This window comes from Harpia harpyja, chromosome 9, assembly GCF_026419915.1.
Source record: "Harpia harpyja isolate bHarHar1 chromosome 9, bHarHar1 primary haplotype, whole genome shotgun sequence".
In the NCBI taxonomy this organism is placed as follows: domain Eukaryota; kingdom Metazoa; phylum Chordata; class Aves; order Accipitriformes; family Accipitridae; genus Harpia; species Harpia harpyja.
This window is the reverse complement of record NC_068948.1, coordinates 1984114-2010938: the sequence shown is the minus strand read 5'-3', so window position 1 is coordinate 2010938 and position 26825 is coordinate 1984114. Positions and strand designations below refer to the sequence as shown.

The following is a 26825-nucleotide window of genomic DNA, read 5'->3' as shown; positions in this document are numbered from 1 at the left end:
CCTTTTTCCTCTTAAAAATCCTTGCAAAATAAATCCGACATGGGGTGTGAGAGCAGCCCGGCAGCAAGGGGCTGGGGGGGTCCGGCCGCAGGCGGCCCCCGACGGCTTCGGGAAGGGAGAAAACCAAAATCTGTCTTTTAATCTCTTTTTTTATTCTCTTTTTCCAGGGCGGCGGCGGGCAGAGGTAGAGATATGCCAGCTCCAGCTGCGCCCACCCGGGCGGTTCTCAGCCACCATCTCCCCCTCCCACGCCTCGGAGGCTTGCTTTTTTAAAAAAAAACACCTTTTTTTTGCTTTATTTTAATAGAAACTCTTTAAAGCCCCAGGGGCGCGTCCGTCCATCCTTACAGGGAGGGGAAGGAAGCGACAACAGAACGAAACGAACTTTGGCAGTGGAGAGACGTTTGGATCTTCCTTGGTTTTGGATTTCCTTTGGAGCAGAGGTGAGTCTGGTCTGTTCTTGGCTAGCTAGCAAGGTAGTTACAGGTGAGCGTCCATCACGCGGCTTGACTTGGCGTTGTCTGGTTTTTGGATTTTTCTTTTTTTTTTTCTTTTTTTTTCCTTTTTTACAATTTCTTACTTAAAGCCAAAGAGTCCGACGTTTTCTTTTTTATTTTCTTTATTTTTTTTTTACAAAAAAAAAAAAAAAGAAAAAACAAGGAAGAGAGAGACGAAGAAAAGAAGTTTCTTTCCTCCTGCAAGCGAGCCCCTCGGCAGCGCCAATGCGGGCTGGGGCTGGGCCGACCTCTCCCCACGTCACTGCGTGGCGAGGCTACAGCCAAATCCCTCATCCGGAAAGAAAAAAAGAAAAAAAAAACCCAAACAAAAAAAAAAAACCAACAAAAAACCAAAACCAAACCCGAACCGCAATCCCCCAACAGATAGAAAACCAACCAAAAAAAGCCAAAACAAAGACCAAAGAGAGAACAGAGAAGACCGGTATTTGCCTTAACTCCACTTAAAGCCCAGTTTGAGGATCCGTGAGGATTATTTGTGAGAGCTAGAGAGGTCGTTTCGGAGGTCACACGAGTCAGGTAGCTGAGGAAATTGCATCGAGTGCAGTCCGTGTCTTTTGGAGAGCGGTGGTAGCAGCGGCGGCGGCGGCGGCGGCGGCAGTCCGAGGGCGGCTCAGCGGGACGCGCTCTCCAGCGGAGCCGGGGTGGCCGGCGTGCCGGCGCGGGAAGCGGCCGCCGAGCCCGTCTCGCTGGGGCTGCTGGCGATGGTGGCCACCCCGTCGGGCTGGCCCGGACCCGGCGGCAGCCCCACACCGGCGGCGGGGGCGGCGGGGGCCGGCAGCCCTTGCAGAGTCTGCCCGCAGACGTGGTGATGCTTCTCCCAATCCTTGTGTTGGCAGAAGGAGCCGCAGTAGCGAGCGGTGTTGCAGCCGCTGCAGGTCTCGCTCGCTTTGCGTCCGCAGTTCCAGCAGCTCTGCGGGGATGCAAAGCCAAGCCTCAGCTCCGGATCGTGCACCCCCATCCCAGACCGTGCGCCCCCATCCTTGAGCACTGCACTCCATCATCCCAGACTGTGCTCCCCCATCCTGGACCATACTCCCCCATCCTGGGCTATGCACATCATCCCAGACCATGTAGACCATTCCGGACCGTGCACCTTGTTCCAGACCGTGCACCCCCATCCTGGACCATGCACATCAACCTGGACCATGCACCTTGTCCCGGACCATGCACCTGCATGCTGGACCATGCGCTCCATCCCCAGCTCGCTGCAAGAAATCCCCTTTTCTTCCCATCCCGTGGTGTTCCCACAGCCCCCCCGGTACCCACGCTTGCAAGCACAGACGTTGAAAACTTGATTGCAAAAGGAGCAGGTCCCAAACCTGCCCTTGCTGCCACCGACCCTGTCCCCCCCCGGGCCCCCACCTCGCTCGAGTCCTCCTGCTGATTGATGACGGTCAGGGCATCCTCCGAAGCCTGGCGCTTGGCCTCGGCCAGGGCTCGCTCCATCTTGGCTCGCTCCGTCGTGATCAGCTCGTGGGCTTTCCGCTCGGCATCCGACACGGCCTTCTGCAGCTCGGACATGGCCTGACGCTTTACCTCGTTCACAGCTTCTTCTGGAAGGAAGGCGGCCGAGCGTGGCACGGGGGTGTGCCGGCACCCCAGCCCCGGCTCTGCACGTCCCCCTCTGCAGCAGCACCGTGGGAGGGCTGCGAGCATCCACCCTGCGCGGCAAACCCACCCTCACCCCCTTCTCCAGCCCCGCCGGCACCCCCACACAGAGTGGGGAAGGGGATGGGGCAGAGACCCTGCGAACTCAGCGCACCGATGGGCGCCGGTACCCGCCCCGCACTCACCAGCCTTCCTCCAGATCTCCTCCGGCATGTACCCGGAGAGGGGCCGCGGCGCGAACTCCCGGTGAGCATCTGCGACGGGAGAGGGGGCAACGCCGTTAGGAGACGCCGTCCTCTTCGAACCCACCCGCCGGCAGCGCCGGACCCCCGGGGGAACGGCACGGGCACCCCGGAGAGGAGCGCAGCCCCCCCCCGAACGCACCCCGCGGCCCCGGGGGTCAATACCTAACTGGGGTGCCTCCGAGGCGGAGGAGCTGTTGTGGGGGCGGGCGGAGGGGGGGCTGCCTTTCTTCATGTCTTCGGCATCGCTGTAGCGCCGGATCCAGTGGTTGAGCTCCTCGCGGTCGGCCTCCTGGCACCGCCGCAGCACCGTCAGCGACCGGCGCGTCTTCTCCACCATGTCCATGATGCAGTTCAGCAGCTGCGGGGGGGAGGCAACGTCAGGGTCGGGGCGGGGGGGGACTTTGCTGCGAGCAGCTGGGGGGGCTGCGGTGCCTGGTGCTAGAAGCGGGGGATTTGGGCTATGCCGGGCTGTGCCGGGGCCGGTGTGCCATTCTGGCTGTGGGGAGCAAAGGATGCTCGGGAGAAAAGCCCTGGAGGGGGGACACAGTGGGGATGGAGGGCAAAGCCAGGGGAAAGCACTCACGCCAGCCCCGTGGGATGGCTGGGGGGGGGGCATTACTTACGTTGTTGAGGTGTTTCCACTCCTCCGCCCATTCCCGGTCGGTGAGCCGGTGGTCGATCACCTCCTCCTGCCGCGTCCCGTGCACCACTGCAAGGCAAGCGTGGGGTGGGGGTCATCCCCCCTGCAGCACCCCATTCCCTGGGGCAGTGTGTGTGTGTGTTCCCCAGTGTCCCCCCCCCACCAGCCCCGGCACACGGGGGGATGCCACCACTCACCGGCGGGTCGCTGGCGCTCGCGGAGCTCCCGGGGGTCGGGGTGACGGTAGGCGTCGCGGTAATGGTGCGCCATGGCCATGTCCTCCAGGCGGTAGTGCTGGGGGAGAGGGGGGGCGGCGGGGGGGGGGGTGTCCCAGCCCGTTGGGGGGGTGGTTCAGCCCGTTGCTGGGGCTGTAGCGCTGCGCCGGGCTCATGGTGCACGGCCGCTTGCTGAGGTGCTCGGGGTGCAGAGGGTCTCGGTCCAAACCGTTCTCTTTGGTCCTGGGTGGAGGAGAGGAGGTCGGTCCCCGCCGGGCACCGGCACCCGCTGCCCCGAGGAGGGGGTGGCAGGGATGCATCCCCCCCACCCCAAAAAAAAACCAACCCCACGCGCCCGTCCCGGCTCGCACCTGTCTGGCGTCCTCCTCTTGCCGCTCTCGCCCACCTCCAGGAGCAGCTCGGAGGAGTCGATGGGAGAAGAGGCGTTGGCGTCCAGCAGCAGCTGCTCGTGCTGGGCCAGGTACTGGGCCGGCGTCTGCTTGGCCATGCGGGCGCAGTGCAGCAGCTCCCGCTGCAGCAGCGGCAGGTTGGCCTGCGAGAGGGGAGAGAGTCCAGTCCACGGTCCCGCAAACCCCCCCTCCGCCCCAGCCTGGCACCCAGCCGGCTCAGAGCCCTCTGTAGAGCCGCGGCCCCCCCGGCGCAGCCCGGCTTTGCCCCCAACCTGCCGCAGGCAGGAGGTGCCGGGCAGGCAGCAGCCTTCCCTTTGGGGTCCTGCTCGCCTTCCCCATGGGGACATCCTTGGGACCCCACTCGCTGCAGCGTGCCCGGGCCAGCTGGGCTGCCGGGGTGGGGGGGGGACACACACACATGTGGCACCCCGCAGGGTTCGGCCACGTGCCGGCATGGGCACAGCTTCAACCGAGCCCTCCTGCATCCTGGCAGGGGTTGCAAAGCATCCTCCCCCGGCCAGCTCGGCCACCTCTGCCACCCTGTCCCCGCAGTACTCGCCCTGGGGACACAAGTCTCCAGGCTGGAGACCCCCCCAGCCCATCTGGCACCAGTGGGGCACGAGGACCGGCTGGGAACTCCCCATCCACCCACCCACCGTGTCCGTGTCCGTCCCCCCCCCGGCACCGCAGCCCCTAGGATCACGCAGAGCAGCAAGAACGAAGGAGCAGAGACCCCTTTCTGCCCAGGCGCTCCGGCTGCCAGCTCTGGTTTTCTCTTTAGGCAGCTGATCCGCAGCCAAGCGCCCATCTGTCGGACACGTTAGCGCCCGAGCCGGAGATGCACGCTGCGGTGAGTGGGTCCGGACCCTCCCCTTCCCCAGCCGGGGCAGGGGGGGGGGGAACAACCCCACAAAAACAAGCAAGCCCCCGAGTCTGGGAAGCATGCCGAGCCCGGCTGGTTGCAGTTAGGATAATGAGAAACATCTGGAGCCCACGGTGGGAACAGCTGGGAGCAGGGTGCCAGGGCGGCCGGCGGGGCCGCCGCGAACTTGGCAGTGGGACAGCGGGGACGGCTCCCAGCCGCGGGGACACCAGCACCCGCCGGGACACCGTGAGCCGCACAGCCGGGGAGGCACCGTCCCCCTGCTCCCCCAGACCCCACGTTGCCCTCCAAACCCGAGCGGGAGGGCTCTGCCGTCGTCGTCCCCCCAGCCACCCCGGCTCGGTTTGGCCGTATTTCGGTTCTGCCTTCCCCTGCCAGGAGCAAACCGCTCCGGCAGCTTTGCAGGCAGATTCCTGCGGTGAGTGTGGACCTCCGCTCCAGGGGGCCGGGGATGCAGAGGTGGAAAAGGGGCTTTTTTTGCGCTTTTTTCGCGCTTTTTTCGTTATTCCTCTGCTAACGAGGGGCAGGCGACGCCGGGCTTGAACATCTGCCGGCAGCGCCAGTGCTGCCAGGCGTGCCAGCGGTCAGTGAATCCCTCCGGAGCGGGGTGACAGTGTGGAGTCAGCGCGAAATTAAAAGGCAAATAAAAAGAAGGGGATTTTTAATGAATTGCAAATGGTTACCAGCTGGGCCAAACCCCTCGCTTTATTGCAAACAGCCCCGGCCTCGTGTGACTCCACACGTGCAAGGAGCTGGGTGTGCAGGGGGGACACACGTGCCCGGGGGGGGGACGCAGGCAGCCCCGCAGGCAGCCGCCAGCCCCGACCCCAAAGCCACCCCCCAAATCCCCCTTTGCCGGCGATACGGACGCTAACCCCGACATCCCCGCGGTCCCCGGGCTGCGGCACCCACCTTGAGGAAGGGGATGACGAAGGGTCGCAGCGGGAAGTTGGTGGCCTCCTGGAGCTTGGCATGAAACTCCTCGATGGTGAGCGTGGAGTTCTGTGGGGACAGCCCGGGCTCAGCACCGCTGGCCGTGGCCCCCCGCCTGCCCTGCACCCCCCAGGAGGATGCTTTGCTGTTTCTCCCCCGTTTCTGCTGCTCTGCCACGCTTGAGGGAAAAACCACGCTCGAGGGAAAACCACGCTCGAGGGAAAACCATGCTCAAGGCTTTGCTGGCAATGCCAGCAGCCGGGACCCAACCCTGCACCGCGCTGGGCAGATCCCAGGAGATGCCGGAAAAACAGCCCCCATTTTTCCAGGATTTAGGTCAATCCAGCACCAACAGGACCCTCTTTTTTCCCCCATTTAGCAGCATCTCCGTAAGGGAGAACACAGGATCCCCAGCTACGGCATCGCCCCGCCAGCCCCCCGCACCCGGCAGACGTACCACGAGCCCCAGGACGAGGGTTCGCACCCGCTCCCCGATCTCGGGGGAGATGTCGTTGCCGAACTGCTGCAGCGTGGTGAGGAACCGCTTGAGTTTGGAGAGCTGGCGGGCGCCGCAGGCCGGCGGGAGCTGGTGGGTGGAGAGGGAGGCGGTGGAGGAGGTGGCCGGCCCGTTGCTGAACCCGTTTGGGGTGGACGGAGCCCCATTGATGGCGGTCGGCGAGTGGCTGCTCCCGTTCATCACTGCGGGGAGAAGAGGGGATGGGAGGTCAGAGTGGGTGGCCGTGCCCTGGCACCACGGGGACAAGACTGGGCTGGGGGCACCGGAGCATCCTGCCGGGTACCGCGGGGCCGGCACCCCCCGGGAGGCTTCGGGATGCTGCTGCATCCCTGGGGCCGCATCCTGGACCGGTCCCTGGTGCTGTGGGGGGCTGGAGGGAGGGATGGGATGCAGTGCATGCCCCAGCACAGCGAGGGCCTGATCCTGCTCTGCGATGTTCACGGCAGCCAAGAGAAGGGGCTCCATCCTGCCCCTCTGGGAGCTGCTCAGCACCCCCCAGGGAGAAGCCACGAGCCATTTCCCATGGAGCCCAGCCCGGCTTGCAGCACGCCAGTGCCTCTGGCCCCACTGCCCAGGCAGGAGAGGACGGGAGCTGCCCAGAGCACCCCACGCCAGGGGACCGGGAAGGGGACATCTGGAGGTGCCAGCCTGCAGCGCGGCGGGCCCCTCGCTCCCGCGCCAGCCCTCCGCACAGACCGCGCAAGCGCAGGGACCTTTCCACGGCCGGCACGGGTGATGGCACGCGTCACCCCATCTCCCAACCGCGCGCCGTTCCGCGGCACCCGGGCATGCACCGCGCCTTTCCCCGCGGCGCGCCGGGCACCCGGCTCCTGGGATCGCACTAACCTTGCGGTGCCTGTGCCGCCCTGCCTGCCCTGCCTGCTTTGGCAGACTCCCGCTCGCTCTACGGCCGGGCAGTATCAGCCGCCCGCTAAAGAGGTGCCGAAAATAACCCGGTGGCCACAACTGCTTTTATTCCCACGACAGGTGCGTTACTAAGTTAGACGCCGCACATGTCCCTCGGCCGGGACGGGGACGGGGTTCGCATCCCCGTGACCCGCCGGAGCAGGGAGAGGGGCTGGCATGGGGGAGCGTACCCTGCCCAAGCCCCCCGCGGCGGCACCGTGCCCCCCACGGGACCCTGTGCCTGCCGGGGTGGGGGGCTGCGGCTGCGGCTCGGGTCTCTCATGAGAGCGGATGCTTCATTTTACTTACAAAGACAGACCATCGACCATTTCAAGCAACCATGAAAACGGCCGCGAGGCAGAAACGTCGGAGGGCCAGCGTCTCGATCTGCAAGCAAAATAAAACACGCTATGATGAGAGAGCAGAGGGGGCAGCTCTCGGCCGGGGGGTCCCGGCTTGGGCACGACCCGCTCCTCCTGCAGGCAACGCTCCTCGACAGCGGGCACGGCAGGGGCACGCGTGCCGTGGGCTAAGCCACCCGGACCCAGGCGTGCCAGGGATGGAGCCGGGTCCCTGCATCCCACTGCAGCCATCGGGAGGGTTCAAGGGATGCTCGGCTGCCTAACGTGGTCCCCGCATTTCGGGACCACCCCTGCAAAGCCCCAGCGCAGGGGGGTGGTTTGCGACATTTTCCCGAGACCAAGAACAACCGAAACACCGTCGCGCTGCGGGCCGAGCCACGGCAAAAGAGGCTACCTGCACCCCCGGCCCCGCATCCTGCGCCGAGCCGAACCCACGATGCCACATCTGCTGCAGGGCTCGGATTAAAAAGCAAACCCCCTCAGAGCGCAGCCGAGCACAAGCTGATTTCTAATTAGAGAGCATCTGGCCGGGAGGGCGGCAGGGCCGCGGCGGGGAGCACCGCCGGGGCGCAGCGGCTGTTGGGGGGGCTGCGGCTCGGGGGGTTGTTTTAGGGGTGTTTTCTTCCCCGCTGGGGTTTCTAAGCAAGAAGCAGCTACGAGCAAAACGCCTGCGTGCACGCGTGCCCGGGATACGTCTCGGCGGAGCTGGAGCAACCCTCGCTATGGCCACCGTCACTCCTGCCGGGGGGGACCAGCCTCGGCCCCTGCCCCCCCCGGATCCTGCCCTGCGTGTGCCTTGTCTGGCCGTGTGCCGGGGCGGTGACACCGGCACAGGGACCGATCCCCGGTGCGAGCCATGCAGGTGTGTAACGAGCCCACGTGCCACCAGCGCGTCGGGGCTTGCCCGGTTCAACGATGCTACAGACACTAAGGACTCGGACCTCGAGTCCCCGCCGAGTCCCCTGATGCCACCACGCCGTGGCCTGGGCAGGGCAAGAAGGTCCCTGCCGCCGTGGCTGGCCGTGACACCAACCTGCCACCACCGGGTGCCACATGCGGATGGGCAGGCAGGTCCCCACACGCCCGGACCCCCGTGACGGGGCCAGCTTGGACCCACGGGGACTCCCCCAGCCCGCAGCATCCTCCGGCCGGCTCTCTGCGGGCGAGAGCACCCGGGGCCACGCGCTGCTCTGTGCCACCGTTGGGTGATCGCGTGGCAGGAGACCGGGACATCCCCGTCCCCGAGCACCTCGTGGGGCACTGCTGGCGACGGGCAGTGCCGTGGTGCTCCCCGCAGGCACGTGCACGAGCCGGGGCTTGGGGCGTGCAGCCCAAAGCCCTTCTCCGGTGCAAGAACGGGTAATGCCACCCCACGGCATGGCCGGCACCGCGCAGGGGTCTGAGGATGCCGCTGGTCCCGGGTGCAGCATGTGACCCAGAGACAAAGGGAGCTGGGCAGCCCCCCATCCCGGCATCCCATCCTCATCCCGGCATCCCGTCCCCATCCCCGCCGGCAGCCCGGTACTCACTGGTGTTTGGTGTGAAGGAGGGGTGGCGCGTGGCTCCCTGCGTGACGGCCGGCGGCGGCGGAGGCATGCTGGGCGGCGTGGACCTGGACTGCGTCTTCACGTCGGCCGGCGAGTCGGGCATGGTGGCGGTCTGTGTCTCCGCGTTATCTGCGGGGAGAGGGCACGGGGCGGTGAGCGGGGGTTAAACCCTCCGGTGTGACAAATGGGGGGCTCGGGGTCGTGCGGGGGTGTCCGGGGTCAGGGGCAGAGGGGACCCACGGGGACCTCGGGCTGGGCTGGGCATCTCTGCTCGCTGGTGCAGGATGGCAGCAACCCTCACCCTGGGCAGAGCTGGGGCAGCGGGGACGGTGCCTGGTGTCCTGTGTGCCTGCAGGACGGTGGGGATGGTGACCGAATTCCCGTGCATCTGCACGACGGTGGGGACGGTGCCCTGTGCCCGGCGTGGATGCAGGGTGGTGGGGACAGGGCAAGGCACCGCTCTGCCCCACGCACGGGGCACAGCCCGGCCCAGCACACAAACGGCGTGCGTGTCCCCACAAAGCCATCGCTGTCACATCCCAGCACCCTCCTGCCAGCGGTTACCTGCCCACGTCTCAGGAATCCCCGGCTGCCCGCTAACCCCTCGCCGTCCCCGGCAGCTATGCGCAGGGCTGCCGTAATCCCAGGCGGGGATTACGGACAGGCAGTAAATCGTGGGTTCGTTACAGCCGGCGCTCGGTGGCAGTGGTGATGGCAGGACCCACACACCCACCAGTGGCTGTCCTCCCACAGCCCCGAGGAGCCCCACGAGGCACCGGATCCTGCAAACCGGGGAGCACGGGGCTCCCCGCCAGGCATCACTGCCTCCCTCCCACCGCCCTGCGCTTGCAACCCCAAATAACACCCGGCAGCGGCATCCCCGGGGAGAGCGTGCCAGCACCATCCAGTCCGGATGACGGCGGCGGCGGCACGGCCCCGGTGCAAGGTTTTGGCCCCGCGGCTGCTGCGCCGGGCAGTGACGGGTGACCGCAAGTGCGGGCAGCTGCGGCGATCTGTCAGTGTGCCCGAGCCCGCGCCGTCGCCGGCCCCAGCCAAAGAAGGAATCGGCCGCCACGGCTGCCCCCCAGCCCCGCACCCGGCCGGGGTCCCCGCTGCGCCCCGGCACGCTCCCCCCTGCCAGGCAAGGCTGATAAACACTAATCTAATATGCATGCTTAATCCGCTGCAACTGTTGTGAGATTAATTGAACCCTGCAAGAGCGCATTGTCTGGGCTAAATAAAACCGGGGCCTCATCCCGAGCGAGATGCTATCGGGGCTCGTGCCGCAGCCGATGCTGTGCGCGGAGGACCGGGAGATGGGAGAGCTGGTGGCAAGGGCCAAAATTTTGGGCAGTCACCATCGTGGTCCCACAGTATCTCCCCAGATTGCTCCGGCACCGTGGGAGCATCCCTCCCCACCCGCGGCACACCGTAATCCTGCAGATGCCTGGATGTGCGTGCTCCAAGTTTCCCTTTCCTTGCTTCCTTCTCCCACTCCAGGCACGGGAGAAACCCCAAGACCAAGCAGCATCCCTCCCCGTAAAACAACAGTTTGTTGACAGGACCTGCCAAAATAGATGGTGTGTTCTGAAAAACACCTTTTATTTTCCTTTTCATGGAAATGCCCATCTCTAGGCAAGGCTTCTCCAGACTTCCAGGCTTCCCCCGTCAACCAGCGGAGCAGGATCCAGCCCCGACGGCAGAGGACGAGCCGCGAGCGTGCACAGAGCATGACCTGGAGTGGGTGCCTGCATCCGCGCAGCCACAGTGCCTTGATCCGCCGGGTGCCCACACGATCCCTCCTGGGCTCAGCATCCCCCAACCATCGCCCTCCACCCAGCTTGGCAAAGCACGACCTGCATCGCCTCTGCTTGCTGGCTCCTGCCCGCAACAGGCAGGGCCAGCACCTCCCCGTGACACAGAGCTCTGCGTGGGCACCGCTGCCATCCCCTCGCCCTTCTTGCCCCCTCCGAGCCCGGGGTTTGCACCGCGGGGCGCTGGCTGGCATTGCACACCGAGCGCGGCGAGGCATCGCGACGCGTTCTTCACGTCGGCAACGCTGCAACCGCCCACGTGCTCGGCCCCAGCCCTCCGCGCAACAGCCGCTGGGCGTGGGGACAAGCCGCAGCAGCTTGGGGACAGCGTGGCAGCTTGCCCGGGTAAGTGCACCTGCACCAGTTGCTTGCGCGGCTCCCAGCACGGTGGGGCTGCGCTGGCGCGTTTGGCTCTGCCGTTGCTTGCAGGGAGGGAGGAGGCTGCAGGCTGCGAGATGTTCGCCCCAGCCTGCATCTCTGTCCCTGTCTGCATCCCCATCCCTGCTTGCATCCCTGGCACCATCGCTATGTGCATCCCTGTTCCCGTCTGCCTCCCTGGCAGCATCCCTGCCTGCATGCCCATCCCTGTCCCTGCCTGTATCCCCATGCCTGCCTGCATCCCCATCCCTGTCCCCGTCCTCCTTGCTGTCCTGACTCCGTACGCAAGTCCACGCCGAGGGGAAAACAAGGATACACTCATTCTGGCACCGACACGGTTTTTCCACAGCTTCCCATTGGGAGGAAAGTTTCCATGAAGCTGAGCAAGCACCCAGGGAAACAGGGCCTGGCTGTGTTTTTTCATGTCTTTTCCTTTTTCTTCTCTAAGTCATAAATTTTCCCCAAGGTGTTTGCAACCCAAACACTGCCATGTGGGCACAGGGATAAGGGACGGCCCCAAACACGATGGGATTTCTCAGTGCCCAAGCCCAGAAAAGCCCATGGGAAACAGAGCCCAGGATGCCCGCAGGATCTGGCCATGGCCATGGCACCAACCCAGGTCCTTTACAGGATGGGACAAGCTCCGTGGTGGGCAAAGGGGGTTTCAGGGGGGCACGCTGCAGCCTCCTGGCAGTGCCTCCAAACAATAATTCCCCAACATGACTCAAAGTCTGCTGGAATTTTTTTTTTTTCTTTCTCTGGGTTTGTTTTTTTTTTTTTTTTCTTTCTTTCTTTGGGGTAATTTGTCCCAGCCGCTCGGGGCTGTGTCTGTTTTCCTCCATCTGGTTTCCATTAGGCCCGTACAGCCCAGATGAATAAGTAATAATATAAAAATAAAAGGATTAGTATTTTCTCCTTGGCTGGCGGGAGCGGGCGTCCCCCACCCTGCCTCCCGGGGCCAGCAAATGCTGGACCCCGCACACCCCCGCACGACCCCGAGCCCCCCATTTGTCACACCGGAGGGTTTAACCCCTGGCACACTGGCCCGGGCACGGTCCCCGCTGGGGTGACACACCAGCGTGGCCGCTACCGGCTGATAAAGCTCGGCTTGGCCCCAGCTTGCTCGTGGTGCCTGGCCCCGTGCCGCGCCGGCAGCGCCGCAGGGGTCGGGTTTTGTGACCCCGCTGGGCGCCAGCAACCCCCGAATCGCTCGCTCCAGCTTGTGCGTCGCTTTTCCCGGGTGGAAGCTGCAGGAGAGCCTGTTAGCTGGTCCCCTGCCTCCCACCGGAGCTGGGGCCGGGGGTCTGCTCGGCTGCGTGCTCCTCAGCGGGCAGCGCTGGATGCTGGAAAGCACCAATGCATGGCACCGTGCGGCCGTGCGCGCCATTAGGCACCAACACATGGCACGGCGCAACCGTGCATGCTGGCGGGCACCAACACATGGCGCTGCGCAGCTGTGCACACCGGCAGGCACCAAGGCACAGCATCACACAGCCGTGCACACCAGCGAGCGCCGACGTGCAGCCGAGCACGCCGGTGGGCACCGACACATGGCATCCTGCAGCCGTGCATGCCAGCGGGCACCTATGCATGGCATCCTGCAGCCTGGCGCGTGAGGGACGGTGCCCAGCAGCCGGCCCAGCCCAACGTCTGCTGTTTCCCGTGGCCGTGGGGATCCCGTCCCGCCGCTGCAGGCTCTGCCCCGGCCCGGGGTACCCGTCCTCCCCGGGCAGCGAGCGGCCCCTGCTCTCTGCAGCCTTGGGCAGGGCCACGGAGCAGCTGGGGATGGGAATAGGGGTGCGCCAGCCCCGGGGGTGAGCCTGATGACTGTGGAGCACCCAGGCTGGCTGCTCTCCTCTCTACCTCCCCAGGGATGGGGATGGAGAGGGCAGGGAGCTGCCCTGACTGCAGCCGTCGGAAAGCTCCGGCTTCCTGCAGCCCTCCCAGGCCAGGCGAAGCTTCCTGGCGAGGAAGGGGTTAAAAGGGAATTAAAAGACCAGCATCCTTCATGCTCTCCAAATGGCCACAAATGAAATCCAGATGCTGGAGGCGACGTCTCCTGAAGCCAGGCTGCCTCCGAAACAAAGGCAAGCATTCCTGCTCCTCAGCTGCCGCTGCCACGGGGGCCAAGAACAACTCCCCGATAAGATGGCGAGGGACCGAGCCGTCCCAGCTGGAGCACGTCAGGGAAGCGTGCAGCGCCGGCGGCCAGGCAGCAGCGCCGGCCACGTGCGCGAGCCCGGCAGAGGTGGTGGGAGCTGCAGGGCACCATCGTCTCCCTCCTCCCCTGCACCCATCCTGCTCCCCTCCCCGGGGACGAGGCGACGATGGGGGTAGGTGACAGCAGGCAGCTCGGAGGTGGCTCATCCCCAATTGCACGCGGAGGGGGAGAGAGCAGGACCAGGACGGCGCCTGCGGGATGCGGCAGGGATGCTGCCCACCCCCGGCAGTTATCCCATTGCCAACGTGTCCCGTGCGCACGTTTTGGGGAGCCGGGCTAGCAGGGAGCGATCCAAACCCCAGCACTCGTCAGCACAAATGAAGCCTTTTAAAAGGAAATTCAATTAATTAAACCCTCTGCACAACATGTAAATGAACCTGGATTCGGCCGACTCCAGGCCCGGGGAGGCGCTTGCAGGCGCGCGGAGCTCTCGCTGCAAGTAATGGCTGCTGCGAGGACGACGGGACGCAGATGTGCCCGGCAGTGCCAGGGCAGTGCTGGCAGCGGTGCCCAGCGCTGCCGGGTACCTGGGCCCTGCCTGCGCTCCTGCCTGCAGGCAGGGATCCTCACAAGGATGCTCATGCCCCGAGCGGTGCAAGCCTTGCTCTGCCCTGCTGCTCCAGCCGGGGGGATGGCAGCAGCCTGGCCCAGGATGAGTGACAGTGCCGCGCCAACCAACCCACGAATTTGGGCATCGCCCCTGCGGTTTAGTTCGGCTGCTCAGCGGAGGGGACACGCCATCCTCGCACCACCACGGTAGCCCTTTGCACCGGTCGGCGAGCCAGCCTTTGTCCCCGCCATCGTCACCTTGCCCATGAGTGTCCTGGGACGGGTCCCACGCCGCTGGGACGCTCCCTACCCACCCGATGCCAGGCGTAAAGCGGATTTCACCACGCGCAGACACATCCCGATTTGCTTTGCTTTCCCCATAGCCCCATCGCATGAGCAGCCTGCGACCGCGCTGCCTGCACCAGCGGTGCCAGCATCCCGGGGAGGTCCGGTGCTGCTTGGGGGATGCGCCACAGGCGATGCTCCCCACTCGGCTCCAGGGCAGCGGTGCCAGCGGGGACCCTGCCGCCTGCTCCCCTTCCACCTCCCCCAGTGTGGCAGTGCCAGCACGGCTCTGCATGGGACACCAGTACCTGGGGCCAGGCTCCCCCAGGCACCCCAAGCCCAAAAAACCTCCATTTTTCAAGCCACAACCAGCCGCCCAGGGACCCAAACCCGCCGCCTCGGTGCCGCACAGGCAGTGCCAGCCGCCTCCCGCTCCCCCCGAGCCGGCGTGGCCAGGCAGGAGGGAGGTGGGTTTGATTTTCCTCAAAACAACAACAAAAAAAAGGCCCCCCAAAAAAAGCACCCTCTCTGTTTTACAAGCCTTCATTTGCTATTGTTTATGTAAACAGGTAAATTGTTTCGTATCGCAATTAAAAACATCTGCCACATAAATGAATACCAATTAACTCATCCTGTTTTTAATTACTCTGTTAATTACACACAGGCAGCAAAAAGGATGGCAGGGGAATAGGCAAAGCATGCTTACAACCCCCCCTTCCCACCTTGCTCTTGGCAAGGATCCGAAATGTGCCCAGATAATGATGGATTAAGGTGGCTGGTGAAAACCGTGGCTCGTGGCCAGCTCCAGCGTGGCAGCTCCCTCCCGGCCCCGATGGGCGCTGCCGGGGTGCCTCAGGGGGGTATTTCCCGGCACCCTCCGGAGAGGTGCCGTGCCACCCCGTTTCAGAAACCGCGGGTCCCGCGGGACGTGCCAACACCGCCTGCGTCATCCCCCGTGCCGACGGTGGCCACGGCACAGCCCGGCTGGCTTTCCCGGTGCCAGCCCCACATTTGCTCTCAAAATGTATCCCGGGGGAGAGAAACCTCGGGATGCCGAAGCGCGCGGGAAGGGCGGGAGGATGGAGGAGGCTTCACGTGGGCAGCATCCTCATGGACCAAGCGCATCCTCGAGGAGCCCGTGCCGCCCCCGGGAGCCCTCCTGCTGCCAAGTGGCAACACCTCTGCGTGGGCACAGCGGCACGGGGTGGATGCCCTCCTCGAGCCGGGCCGGTGGCGATTGCCGAGGGACCCCAGGCGCCGTCAGCCCCTCGTCTGTCCCCCCCCCCGGCTGCGGGAAGATTTCCAAGCGAGCAGATGGGGCAGGGGAGCGGCGGCAGCGAGGAGGAGAGCAGAAAAGGCTATTTTCTCACGCTACATATTTTACAAGTTGAACATTTTGTGCATTTCAGCCTTGCCTGTAAAAGCATCTCGGGCTCAGCCCTGGGACTCGACGTCGGAGCCTGTGAGTCAACAGCGGCTGGCGGCGACGTGGCCGGCCGGCACGGAGAGGGGCCGGGAACCAGGATCCCCCCCACGCAGAAGGTCAGGCTGGGGGGTCCCCCTGATCCACTGGCTCCGGAGGAGCGGCAGGATGGCCAACGATACCCCTCGAGTCCCCCAGCCGGGGCACAGCATCTGCCACAGACGCTGCCCGTTGCGTTGCACCCTCCTGCTGCCGTCTGACCCATCCTGCCAGCAGCTCCCGGGGCGGCGGGGGGAGGTGGGCACCCACATGCCCTCACTGCTCCTCAGCTGCCTTACTCTTCTGGAAATTAAATATACTGGCTAAACACCAGGAGTAAACAGAGTGCCGTGGCCAGCCCAGCACACCTGAAGGCACGTGGGCACCGGCAGCATCGCCCGGAGCTGCCCTCCGCCCGGGAAACACCCACGTCTTCTTAGCTGCAAACCACTTCCTCGGTGCAAGGGCTGCGGGTGCATCACCGCGGCGGCCACGCTAGAAGGGCAATTGCTCCACCAACATGCTGCCAAAGGGGAACCCCAAAACCAGCCCGATGCCCTAGCTACAGAGCCAGATGCTCTTCAAGGGCAGGGAGAGGTTCAGGCTACGATGCCCCTAACCTGCAATTTTTGCAGCCACCCAGCCACGCATGTGCACAGGGACGCTCCTGCCCAAAGGTGGCCTTGACGGCTGGAACGGGGACAAGTGGCACAAGCAGCCAGGGGACTCGGGATATTCTGGAGGCAGAGAGCGGCTGGGGAAGGGAAAACATCCCCCTCCACATGCCAGCGCCGGCGGGGAGCTCCCTGCGAGGTCCCTGCAGCGTGGGAACGCCGAGACACCGCTGGGTCCCCAGGGACCCGGGGCCGGATCCTGCCCCGCAGACGCCAGGATGGTAACAGCTCCAAAGGGGTGCCGAATCCAGCCGTGCATCCCCACAGCCTCTGGGCTGCTGCGTTACTGACTCTTTGTCTATTTTTTCACCACGGGCTCCATTTCAAAGCAATTTTGCCCATGCGAGATTGAATCAAACAACACAGAAAAAAATATTAATGAGAATTTTGCAAAATAAACAGGAAATCCCTTGGATGTTTTCTGGAAACATTGGTCAGCATCTTCCAAAGGAAAGCTGCGGGCTTGTCAAGGTGGGGTTGCCCCTGGGGAGCCTGAGCGCGCTGGGAGGGACGGCAGAAAACAAGCTGCAGGAAATCTAAAAATAAACCCCCAACCGGGCAATGGCACTAACGCCAGCGGTGCCTGGGCAGGGGGGTTCTCCTCTGTGTCACCGGCCTGGTCTTGCCCCACACCGGCCATCACGAAGCTCGCAAGGACTGGCCCCAGCTTGGGGACTCCCCCCTGGCCCCAGCCTGGTGGGGGCAGCTTAATCCAGCTCCCACCCGTGGTCCAGCTTGGAAAGCATAAGCCAGGGCTGCAGCATCCGACCCACATCCCCTCGACCCCAGCAGCAGCTTTTAAGCCCAGCTTTGCATCGAGCTCAGCGCTGCAACCCATGGGCTGCCCCCCAGCTCCCTCCCAGGGCCCAGGCAGCCCCGTTTGCAGGATCAGGCCCTGATCTGCCCAAAACCTTGTGCGCACTGTGCCGGTCTGGCCGGAGGCAGAAGCGGCGTCGGTGCCGGTGATGGGGGCTGGTGTGTCCCCCCCGGGGGCCCGGCTGCCTGCCCCGCTGCCAGCGCTCCCGCATGCCGCACCAGCAGCCCTGTGCTCCCTGGCCAGCTCACCGGCAATCAACTGACACCCCCCCCCCCATTAAGAGACGTAATAATAGATATTTACAGGGTGCCTCTCCTCTCCCGGGGTCCCACGGGAGGAGGGAGAGGCTGGGGGGCTGCCCCGTGGCACCCCACACCCCTTCCCCGGGTACCCGCGGGCAGAGAGCCGAACTGCCTCTAGACCATGCCGGGGATTTAAGCCGGCTGCCGGCAGCGAGCGGAGCCGAGACCCCATTTTCATGGCAAAGCCAGACACCGTGCAGGCCAGATCCTGCATGGGGTTTTCCACGCCTGCAAACAACCGCGGCTCAGAAGCAGAAATCCAGGGAAGCGACGCAGGGGATGTCGGCAGAGACCCGCCAGCCCCCAGCCCCAGGTTCCCCATGGGACCTGCCAGAGCCCCCTTCCCGGCACGCTGGCTGCAGGCAGCCCACCCCAGCCGTGCCCACGGGGCTGCCCCCGAGCCCGGTGGTGCCGAGCGTGCCGCAGCCACGGGCAGAGGCTGGGGGGCTGCTCAACCCTCCCAACCCAAAGCGGGGCCGAGCACCAGAGTATTTTTCCATCCTGCATCCTGGAAGTTCCTGATGTAAGAGGCAAATCCTGCACCCACACGAGGCCTCGCTGCTAACCTGCCCGAACCCCGCACCCACCCCGTGCCGGCACCCAGCGCCACGGGAGAACAGCCTCTCCCCGCTACGCATCTCGGCTTTTCCTCCCTACAAGCCAACATCTGCAGTCACACGTTTTTTCAAACAAAACACGCCCGACATCTGGCCGTCCGCGGGTAAAACCTTACCTGCCAACGCAGACACCAGCCGGGCCTGCCGGGAGGCAGCAGGCAGCGAAAAACCCCTTTGCACAGCCAAATTCATCTCCGCTTGCCTCCCCAACCACAGCAAAAGCAACGCTCAAAACTTCTCCCCGCGTGGAAACGCACTGCGCGGGGACCTGCCTTATCCACCTCCGGAGACCCAGGCAGCTCGGCCCCACGGGGCTCCTCACCCGAGGACCGCGGGTGCCGGGGCTCTCAGCATCCTCCCCGGCTGCTGCTCTGCGTTTGCAGTGGGATTTTGGGACGGTTCCCCCATATCTCCGTGCCCCGTACCATAGCAGAGCTCACCCCGCCACAGCGCCGAGCAGACGGATGTTTGCAGAGTGTCTTCAAGTCACTCGACAAAGGAGCGGAAAATTAATATTCCTTTTAATTAAAGGCAGAAAAATCTCTTTGTTCCTGAACAGACAGAAAACAACAGAGGGAAGAGCTCAAAAGCTCTTTCTAAGCGAGAGACGGGACCATCGCTTAGATTCAAAGACACTGTCAACGTGCACGTGACCTCAAATTAAAAAAACAAAATGAAACCCAGCAGCGGCAGCAGCTCCTCTCCAAAAGCGAAGGAAAGTTGCAAAGTTTTTCTTGGCTAATAGGGGAAAAAAAAAAAAAAATCCAACAAAAGGTGTGTTTAACCAGAGAAATGCTCTGCAGTATCCGAAGGCACCATCCAGCGGCGAGGGCTGTGTGTGGGAGTGATGGGGAGAGCTGGCCGTGCCCCGGCCCAGCGTCACGGAGGAGCCACGGAGGAGCCACGGAGGAGCGCGGTGCCAGCCCTGCTCCATTGCTACGCGGAGAGCATCCCCTTAGCAAAACCAGGCCACTGCCGCCGCCAGAGAAGGAGCCGGACGGTGATTAATGGCTGCGAGGATCAGAAGCTGGGCAGCGCTGAGGCAAAGAGCTGGAGGCTCCCCAAGCCAGCCTTCCTTCCCAAATCTGCATCCAACAAAATTGTCCCACGGCACACGCGAGGACACGGCACGTGTCCGCAACACGGACCCGTGTCGCCAACACGGACCCGTGTCCTTGTGTGTAAACACAGAATTATGCTGCTGTAGCTGTAAACTTCCCAAACCAGCTCTGGGATTCCTCCCACAAACTCTCCCCGAGTGGATCAGCTCCTCCTCGCCACGAAACGCGGCTCCGTCGGTGACCGGAGCGGGATGCGGAGCCGGTTGGCGTTCTGAGGAGGAGGGATGCGGGGGATGAAAACCACTTCTCCCACCGGGCAGAAAGTCGGGAGCCACGACCGGGGAGGGATTACTCCGGGGGGGGGGTGGGAGGTAGAGGGCACAAACTCGCGTGGGTTCCCGGGGATGCCGGGTCGCCCCACGCCACCCCAGCTCTCGGAAAGCAGCCGCCGGGTCCGCGGAGGGGAGCGCAGGCAAAGCCCCCGGCCCCGCCGCCGTGGCGGGGGAGAGGGGTCGGCATCCCGCCGCCCCGGCGTGAGCGGGGCCCACGGTCGCGGCAGACGGCTCCTGCCCGGCCTCCCCGCTGGAGGAACCGCTCCGAGCGCTGCCCGCTGCACGGACGGCGGCTCCGGGGACCGCTCGCCCCGGTTCGCCCTGCTCCGTTCCGCTGCCGCGGCGCGTCCCGGGGGCGGCCGGGCGCGGGGCCGGAGAGACGGCGGCGGCGGGGACCGCGCTGGCTCGGGCACCGGGAGCATCCCCTTCCCCTGCGCACCGGCAGCTTCCCCGACACCGGGAGCCTCCTCCGAGCACCGGCAGCGTCCCGGACTCCTGCGCACCGGGAGCATCCCCCGGGCACCGGGAGCCTCCGACTCCCCTGCGCACCGGGAGCATCCCCCGGGCACCGGGAGCATCCCCAGCCCCTCTTCCCCGGGAGCACCCCCGAGCACCGGGAGCCTCCCCGTCCCCGTTCCCGGGCGCGGACGGCACTTACCGTCCTGAGGTGTGGCGGAGGCGTGAGGTAAGTCCCAAGGCAGGGGCCGGTAGGAGCGGGCAGAGCCGGCAGCGGCCCCCGGCGGCGGCGGCGGCCCCGGCCCCGTTAAGGCCGGCGCGGGCGGAGCGCGGCCCCGCGGCGGCGGTTGCCCCCGGCACCTGCCCGCCGCCGCTCGCCGCGCCCGGGACCACCGAGGGCCGCCAGCCCGGGGGTCGGGGCGCTTCCCCCCCCCCCGAAGGGGGGGCACCGGAGAAGCGAGAGAAGGCGGGAACGGAGAAAAAAAACCGGTAAATCCGCGGGGCCGGTTCACCTCCTACGCGCTGACCGGCGGCGCATCCTCCGGCACCGCGTCGCGGCCATGGGGCGCCCGCGGCCGCGCTCCGTGCCGGGCCGGGCCGCCCGCAGCGCCCGCCGCCGCCGCCGCCCGCCCGCCCCGGAGTGAGCGCCGCCCGCCCGCGCCCCTGCCTTAGACGGCGTCTCCACCGGGCCCGGCAGGGGGCGCCCCGCCGCCGCCGCCGCCGCCACCGGAGCGGGGCCCCCGGGGTGCGCGGCTGGGGCGGGGGGGGGGGGGAATGGGATGTACGGGGATACGGGGGCTGCACGGCACCGGGGGCATGCGCGGGGATATGGGGGTTGCACGGCACCGGGGGGGCTGCGCGGCACCGGGGGGGCTGCGCGGGGATACGGGGGTTGCACGGCACCGGGGGGCTGCGCGGGGATACGGGGGTTGCACGGCACCGGGGGGCTACACGGGGATACGGGGGTTGCACGGCACCGGGGGGGTTGCACGGCACCGGGGGGCTACACGGGGATACGGGGGTTGCACGGCACCGGGGGGGGCTGTGCGGGGATACGGGGGTTGCACGGCACCGGGGGGGCTGCGCGGCACCGGGGGGCTACACGGGGATACGGGGTTTGCACGGCACCGGGGGGCTGCACGGGCATACGGGATGCTCATAGGGATTGGGGACCGACCGCATGGGGACTGGAGGCGGCCGTGCAGGGGTTGGATGGGGTTTGGGGGGGGGGCTGCAGGGGGCTGGGGTTTTGCAAAAGGCTGAGGGTTCGCAAGGGGTTGGGGGTGAGGAAGACTGAGGGTTGTAAAGCTGGGGAGGGTGGGGGGCTGCATGTGGTTTAGGGGGCTGCAAGGGGCCGGGAGTTGTTTGCGTGGGGTGGGGGGACTGCGAGGGGATGGGGCCGGGGCCTGTCTGGGGTCCTGGGAACAGCCAAGGGGCTGGGGCTTGCAGGGTGGGGGTGTGTGCAAGGGGCTGGGGGGCTGGGGGGGGCTGGAGTTGTGGTTGCTCTGCTTCCCCCTCCGGAAGCCTGAGGGCCAGGGTTGCAATAGGAGCAGTCACACGCGCAGCCGCAACATCAGCGCACAGCAAGCCCCGTGGGCACAGCCTCCATCTCTCCATCTGCACCCCATGGTCCACATGCCGGTCCCAGCCCGGCCTCGGGGTGCCCCCCACCCAGCTTGGCCTCGGCAGGGCTCCCTAAGGTGGCTGCGTGGCACCGGCACCACAGGAATGCCAGCGGGGCCCTTCCTTTACAGCAGTGCACGGCAACGGTGCACGCGTTTGCGGCGCTGCCTGCCCACGCCGGGTCCCCAGCGTGCCCCTCCCGCCTGCCCTGTGCCAGCTGGGGGGGGACATTAAAAATTCCACACACCCCCAAGTCCTACTACGATGTTGTTGCTTGCTTGTGCGCTGGGTAATGCAAGCCCTGCTAATTTCCCTACAAGCCGAAGCCCTGCCTCTTTGCGTAATTACTCTGCTTGGCAGCTGCCTTCTCTCTGCAAGTTGCTGTGCGGAGCCTTTGCCGCCCGTACGGTTGTTGTGTTGCTCATCCTCGCCCGCTTCCCAGGGCTCCGGCGCTGGGAACCGCGGCAGCTCTGCCAGGCGGTGAGTAACCGCTGCCGGAGCGTTGGGTGGCACCACCGCTGCAGAACCATGTACGGCCAGTGCATGGCCCTGGCATGACCGATGCATCGCCACTGCGTGGTAACTGCATCGGCACCGCACGGCCATTGCACGGCCACGACATACCTGCCGCATGGCCACTGCGTGACCGCCGCATGGCCAGTAAGTGACCATTGCATGGCCACTGCGTGACCACTGCACGGCCACTAAATGACCACTGCACGGTCGCTGTACAGCCAAGCTGCCCCCCATGTCACCCCACCGACAGGGTTGTAGTGGGTTGATGCTGCAGCACCCCAACCCAGACCCCTCCATCCCGACCTCCAGCTCTGGTTTTGCCCCCCCTTGTTCCCCCCAAGAGCTGATGCATCCTTCCCTGCCATTCTCACGGTGGCTCGACCCGACAGTGGGGAGGCTCAGAGCGTTTCCCTGCTTTGGTGGGATGAGCAGGTCTGTGCTCACCCCAGAAGTTTTTGCACCTACACTGGTTGGCACGCTGTGCGCACGCTGTGCAGCATCACACACCCTGCTACTGAGCACCCTGCCTGCCCTGCCTGCATTTCCCAGCCTGAAGCACTGGGGTTGTCCCCGTTCCTGCCCCTCTCTGCGCTGCCCTCATTCCCCGAGGGGCCTTTCTCGAGGAGCCTCTTGTGGGTGAGTGTCACGGCCCCACCGGCACAGCCCCACTGGCAAGGGCCCATGAGCAGCGGAGGAAAATCCGCCCCCGCGCACAGCTGCATGCCCGTCCCGCCGCCCCCCCCGGCTTTGCATAGGCAGCACCGGCTGGCACATGCAAATGCCGGCGGTGCATGTGCATTTGGACACGTGGTGCACGGCACAGTCCCCGCCGGCGCACACGTCGAGGCATCACAGAACATCAGCCACCACCGAGGCAGTCTGAGAGCGCTCCCAAGGCAGAAGCCTGGTTTTCTGGGGTGCGAGCACAGGGCTCCTTTGGGCTTTGGCCGCTCACTGGGAGAGCCCGGACCTGACCACGGGGGTGACCATGCTTTTGGCCAGATGGGCTGTCCCACACACCCACCCCAATGCAGCGCAAGCCATTGAATACATTGCAAACCCCATGGACCTGCCGACACCCTGCCTGTGGGCACCACGCGGGGACCTGCCGGGAAAAGCCGCAACCTCTCCGGCTCCTGCTTAATTTGGGGTGTAGGTGAAGGATGCCATCAAATACCTGACATCAGCCAAGGGGGTCGAGCTGAGGCTGAGCCGGGTGGCTGCGAGCCCACGGGGTCGTTGCAGCGAAGGCGGACGGAGCCAGGCAGAGCCGCCCTGCCGGGGCCACCGCGCAGGCAAGAGCTGCCCGTCCACCGGCGGGATGGGCAGGCAGCGGCACTGCCGCCTGCACGGGACAGCGTGGGCAGGAGGGAGCCGGCAGCGTTTGGGTGGCAGGGTCTGCTTCGTTTCTATTCCGCGTGTGCAGCCTGTAATTTTGGTCTATTGAAGTCATAATTCACTACTGTGAAAATAAACATTTGTGTTAGCTCGCTTTATTCGGCGGGCCTCGTCTGAATGTTAATAATTCCCTGCTGGCATGCTCGCACGTGGCCTCGGCCGCTGGGACAAAGCCCAGGCACCCATGGCCGTGGCCACCAACTCGCACGCTTTGGGTAGGATCTCAGCATCCTTCACACGCTGTCCTGGGGATCCCTGGATCCCGACAGAGAAGAGATGGGGAGAGAAGTGCCACTTAGAACTAAGCCGGCAATGACGAGGGAGTTGCCACAAGATAGGGGTAATGTAAAGGTAATATTTAGAGTAAAGCAGATCGAGTCCAGCACCTGCTCTGGACCCTTCCAGTCCCGTGCCCGTCCCTGCTTTTATTTGCTTTTGCTCTTTTCTGGGTGCTCCCACCTGCAGCCGGGATGCCCCAGCACCCACCCTGTGCCGTAGCCGAGCTGGGGCAGGCAGGAGGACGACTGGGCCACCTCTGGCTGTCCCCATCCCTGTCCCCATCCCTGTCCCTGCTCAGCCACCAGCCCGGGCAGGGCTGGCCCCAGGGCTCCCCGGGTTTCTCCCTGCTGGGTGGTGGTGGGGGGCCTGGTGCTTCCCCTCCCCATTTGCATCTTCCCAGCCTTTATCTTTCTCCCGGTCCCGGTATTGCTGCAATTACAGACACTTTAAAACACAATGATCTGGCTGTTAGCGTGATGGATGACAGAACCTTTCTGTCTGGTTTAAATCATTGCGGAGAGTGAGCAAACTTCCCCCGGTTAACCCTTTCGTGGTCCCCCCCCCCCCCAAGCCCGGTCCCTGCCCAGCCCGGGGCTGGTGGCTGCTGGCTGGTGCTGCCAGCTGGCCCCACGGCCACGCATCCGCTGTCACTCGTGGGTCCCATGGATGGGGATGGAGAGGGGGGGGATCTGGCATCCCTGGGGTGGGGAAATATCCCCCATCCCTCAGCTGCCTGGAGACACAGGACAGATGCGGCGCAGTGGGGCAGATGGTGGGACCAGCCCCACTTCATCAGAGCCAACAGCCCCGCTTCGCTGCGGTGGGAAAGCAACGGCCGGGCCAGGAGATAAGCGCTTGCCAGGGCCCGATAGCCTGCCTGGATCCATCCCAGCCCAGGGCCTGGCAATCCGTCCATCAGCAAATCTGGAGCCGGGGCAGGATGGGGCCCCGCCGGGTTCCCACCCAGCAGAGAGGGTGGAAACTCCTGTAATGACTCGGTGTCGGTCACGCCGGCGCGTGATTGATGGCGCAGCGTGCAACAGCCCGGCGCGGGGATTAACTGCACATGTTATGGCAATTCACGCTCCCTTTGTTTTCAGGAGCCGGCATCTCCTGCCGCCGTACATCCTATCCTGCGCCCACCGCTGCCTGTCCTCCCCATTCCCACCAGCGCAGCCCCCACGGGTGTCTTGGTCCCACGGGAGGATGCCGGTACTGTCACCCATCATTCCCGCTCACGGCACCCATGTCCCATGTCCTCCATCCCTGCTGGGTGTGCGTGGGGAGAGACTGCAAGCGGGGAGGCTCAGGGAGCAGCTAAGGACCTGCCCCAGGCAAAGGGGCTCCCCGAGGCACCGGGGCCCGGCACGGCGCACTCCAGCAGATAACATGCCCACTGAGGTCAGATGAGAGCAACCGGCACCAACCCTCGTGGGGAATGGTCACCACCACGCGCCATCCGGGCCCCATATCTGCCCGTACACGTGACCCCCCGCCCGCTATCGGGGCCGCGCACGCGGGCTGGGGGCAACACGGTGGGTACCGCCGGCTCACGCTGCCGACAGCGCGGCCCCAACCCTGTGCCCCACTCGTGCCTTTGCAGCCACCACGGTGTTGGGGTCCCTTTTCACACCCTGTGGGCGCCCGACCATCGTCCTGACCCACGGCTTCTCCCCCTGTAGCTCTCGCTCAGCCCCTCACCCTGCATCCCGCCAGCACCGTGTCGTCCCCCTTCTCCCCAGCTCTCCCTGAGCTCTCTCAACCCGGGCTCTCGCTCAGCCCTGTCTCTTCCCAGTGTGCCTGGAAGAGCTGATTGCTATTCAGGCTGCGTCCCCCCCCACTTCGCAAGCCTTTTTAAAAAAGCCCACGGTGTTGGTTTATCACACCTTCCCCCTCACCGCGCTGGTGAGTCATCCCCTTGCCGGCATGCCACCCAGCCAGGAGCCGCGCAGACCTGCCCCGCTGCGGGCAGCACCCGTGGGCACCCGCGGTCCCCCTGCCGCGCCGTACCGGGGGTCCCACCACAGCCTGGCTCGCGCGGGAGGCTTGTCTGGAGGCGAAGGCAGCGAGCCGTGCCGGTGCTCAGCCCCTGGCGTGCCACAGGTTTCCTGTGTCACCCCAAGCGAGTCTGTCTGTCCGTCTGGGTTTCTCGATCTCTATCCGCTCCCTCTTGGGGAGCAGAGCATCCCTGGGTGCCTCTCTGCGGTCCTCCCTAGATGAGGCTGTGCCAACGGTGCCTGCCTGGCACAGCGCCGAGCAGAACTTGGGGACAGCGTGGGGCCGGGTTCTCATGAGCAGCCGCAGCGATGCAAAGCTCCACGCCGCTGGTGGCGTCCCCATTTTGCTGGGGACCCGTTTGCTTAGAGCATCCCAGCGGGGATGCCGTGCTCGGGGAAGGGAGCTGCCGGGCTGGGAAGGGTCAGTGTGACCGCGGATGGTCCCATCGCCCTGGCTGCGTGCATGGACGCGGTGGCTTGAGTCTCGGTGCCGAAATCCAGCCCAGAGGAGCTCCAGGAGCCGGGCTGTAGCCCCCGGTGTTCTTCCCTTGGCATTTTGCTGCAGCAGGGACCCGGGCTGGCGTTGCCTTTCCCTGCGCGTTAATTCATCAGGGAATGCGCGGGGGAGATAAGGGGCTGGTGGGGAGCCAGCAACCGGGGAAGACGGCTCGCCCGCCCGCCGGCTATCGCCCGCCGCAGCTGCATCCGCCGTGGTGACATCTGCTCGGCAGGAAGCATCGCTCACCGGCCTTTCTGAAGAAAGGGGGTTCGTTTGCGCCCGGCTTCCCTCTGCGCCCGCTCGTGGGGGTCCCTGGACTTGGGGTCACCCACCCCGCAGCTGCCCCGGCCCCTCGCTTCCTTGGCCGAGGGCTGGAAGGAGCAGCTCTCCAGGCTGTTGCTGCCGGGAAGCAGACGCGGAGGTTTTGCGGCTTTCACACAACTTCCATAAAGAAAAGAAAAAAAAATGCATCTTCCATTAAAAGGAAAAAAAAAAAATCCTGTTTTCCTGGCTGACAGATTCGTTCCTGCTTCATGGCATTCAAAGGGAAACCGGCCCCTACTGCTTACCATCCCTGCTCGCCCTGCACCGCAGGCTCTGAAAAATCACCGGATTGGCTTAAACACCGGGAGACTTTGGGATATGGCACCATTCTTCTGGGGGCTTTAAGGTTTTGGGGCTGCTGGAGCCCAAGTTTCCAGCCTTTCTTTGCCACAGAGAGTCTGGAAAGTGTTTTAATTGCCTAGTGGAGATGGCCACGT

At 65.0% G+C, this 26825-nt stretch overlaps 1 protein-coding gene across 1 annotated transcript; it reads right to left on the bottom strand.

Moving 5' to 3' along the window:
• Window positions 1-601: 601 nt before the first annotated feature.
• Window positions 602-20242, bottom strand: CBFA2T3 (CBFA2/RUNX1 partner transcriptional co-repressor 3). The gene is given in 13 exon segments (XM_052795286.1): window positions 602-1428; window positions 1881-2071; window positions 2312-2380; window positions 2534-2729; window positions 2995-3080; window positions 3209-3329; window positions 3331-3469; window positions 3598-3779; window positions 5432-5521; window positions 5910-6151; window positions 7185-7262; window positions 8767-8913; window positions 19955-20242. Coding segments are annotated over 12 exon segments (1815 nt in total). The 5' UTR covers window positions 8888-8913; window positions 19955-20242; the 3' UTR covers window positions 602-1128.
• Between the last annotated feature and the right edge of the window lie 6583 nt (window positions 20243-26825).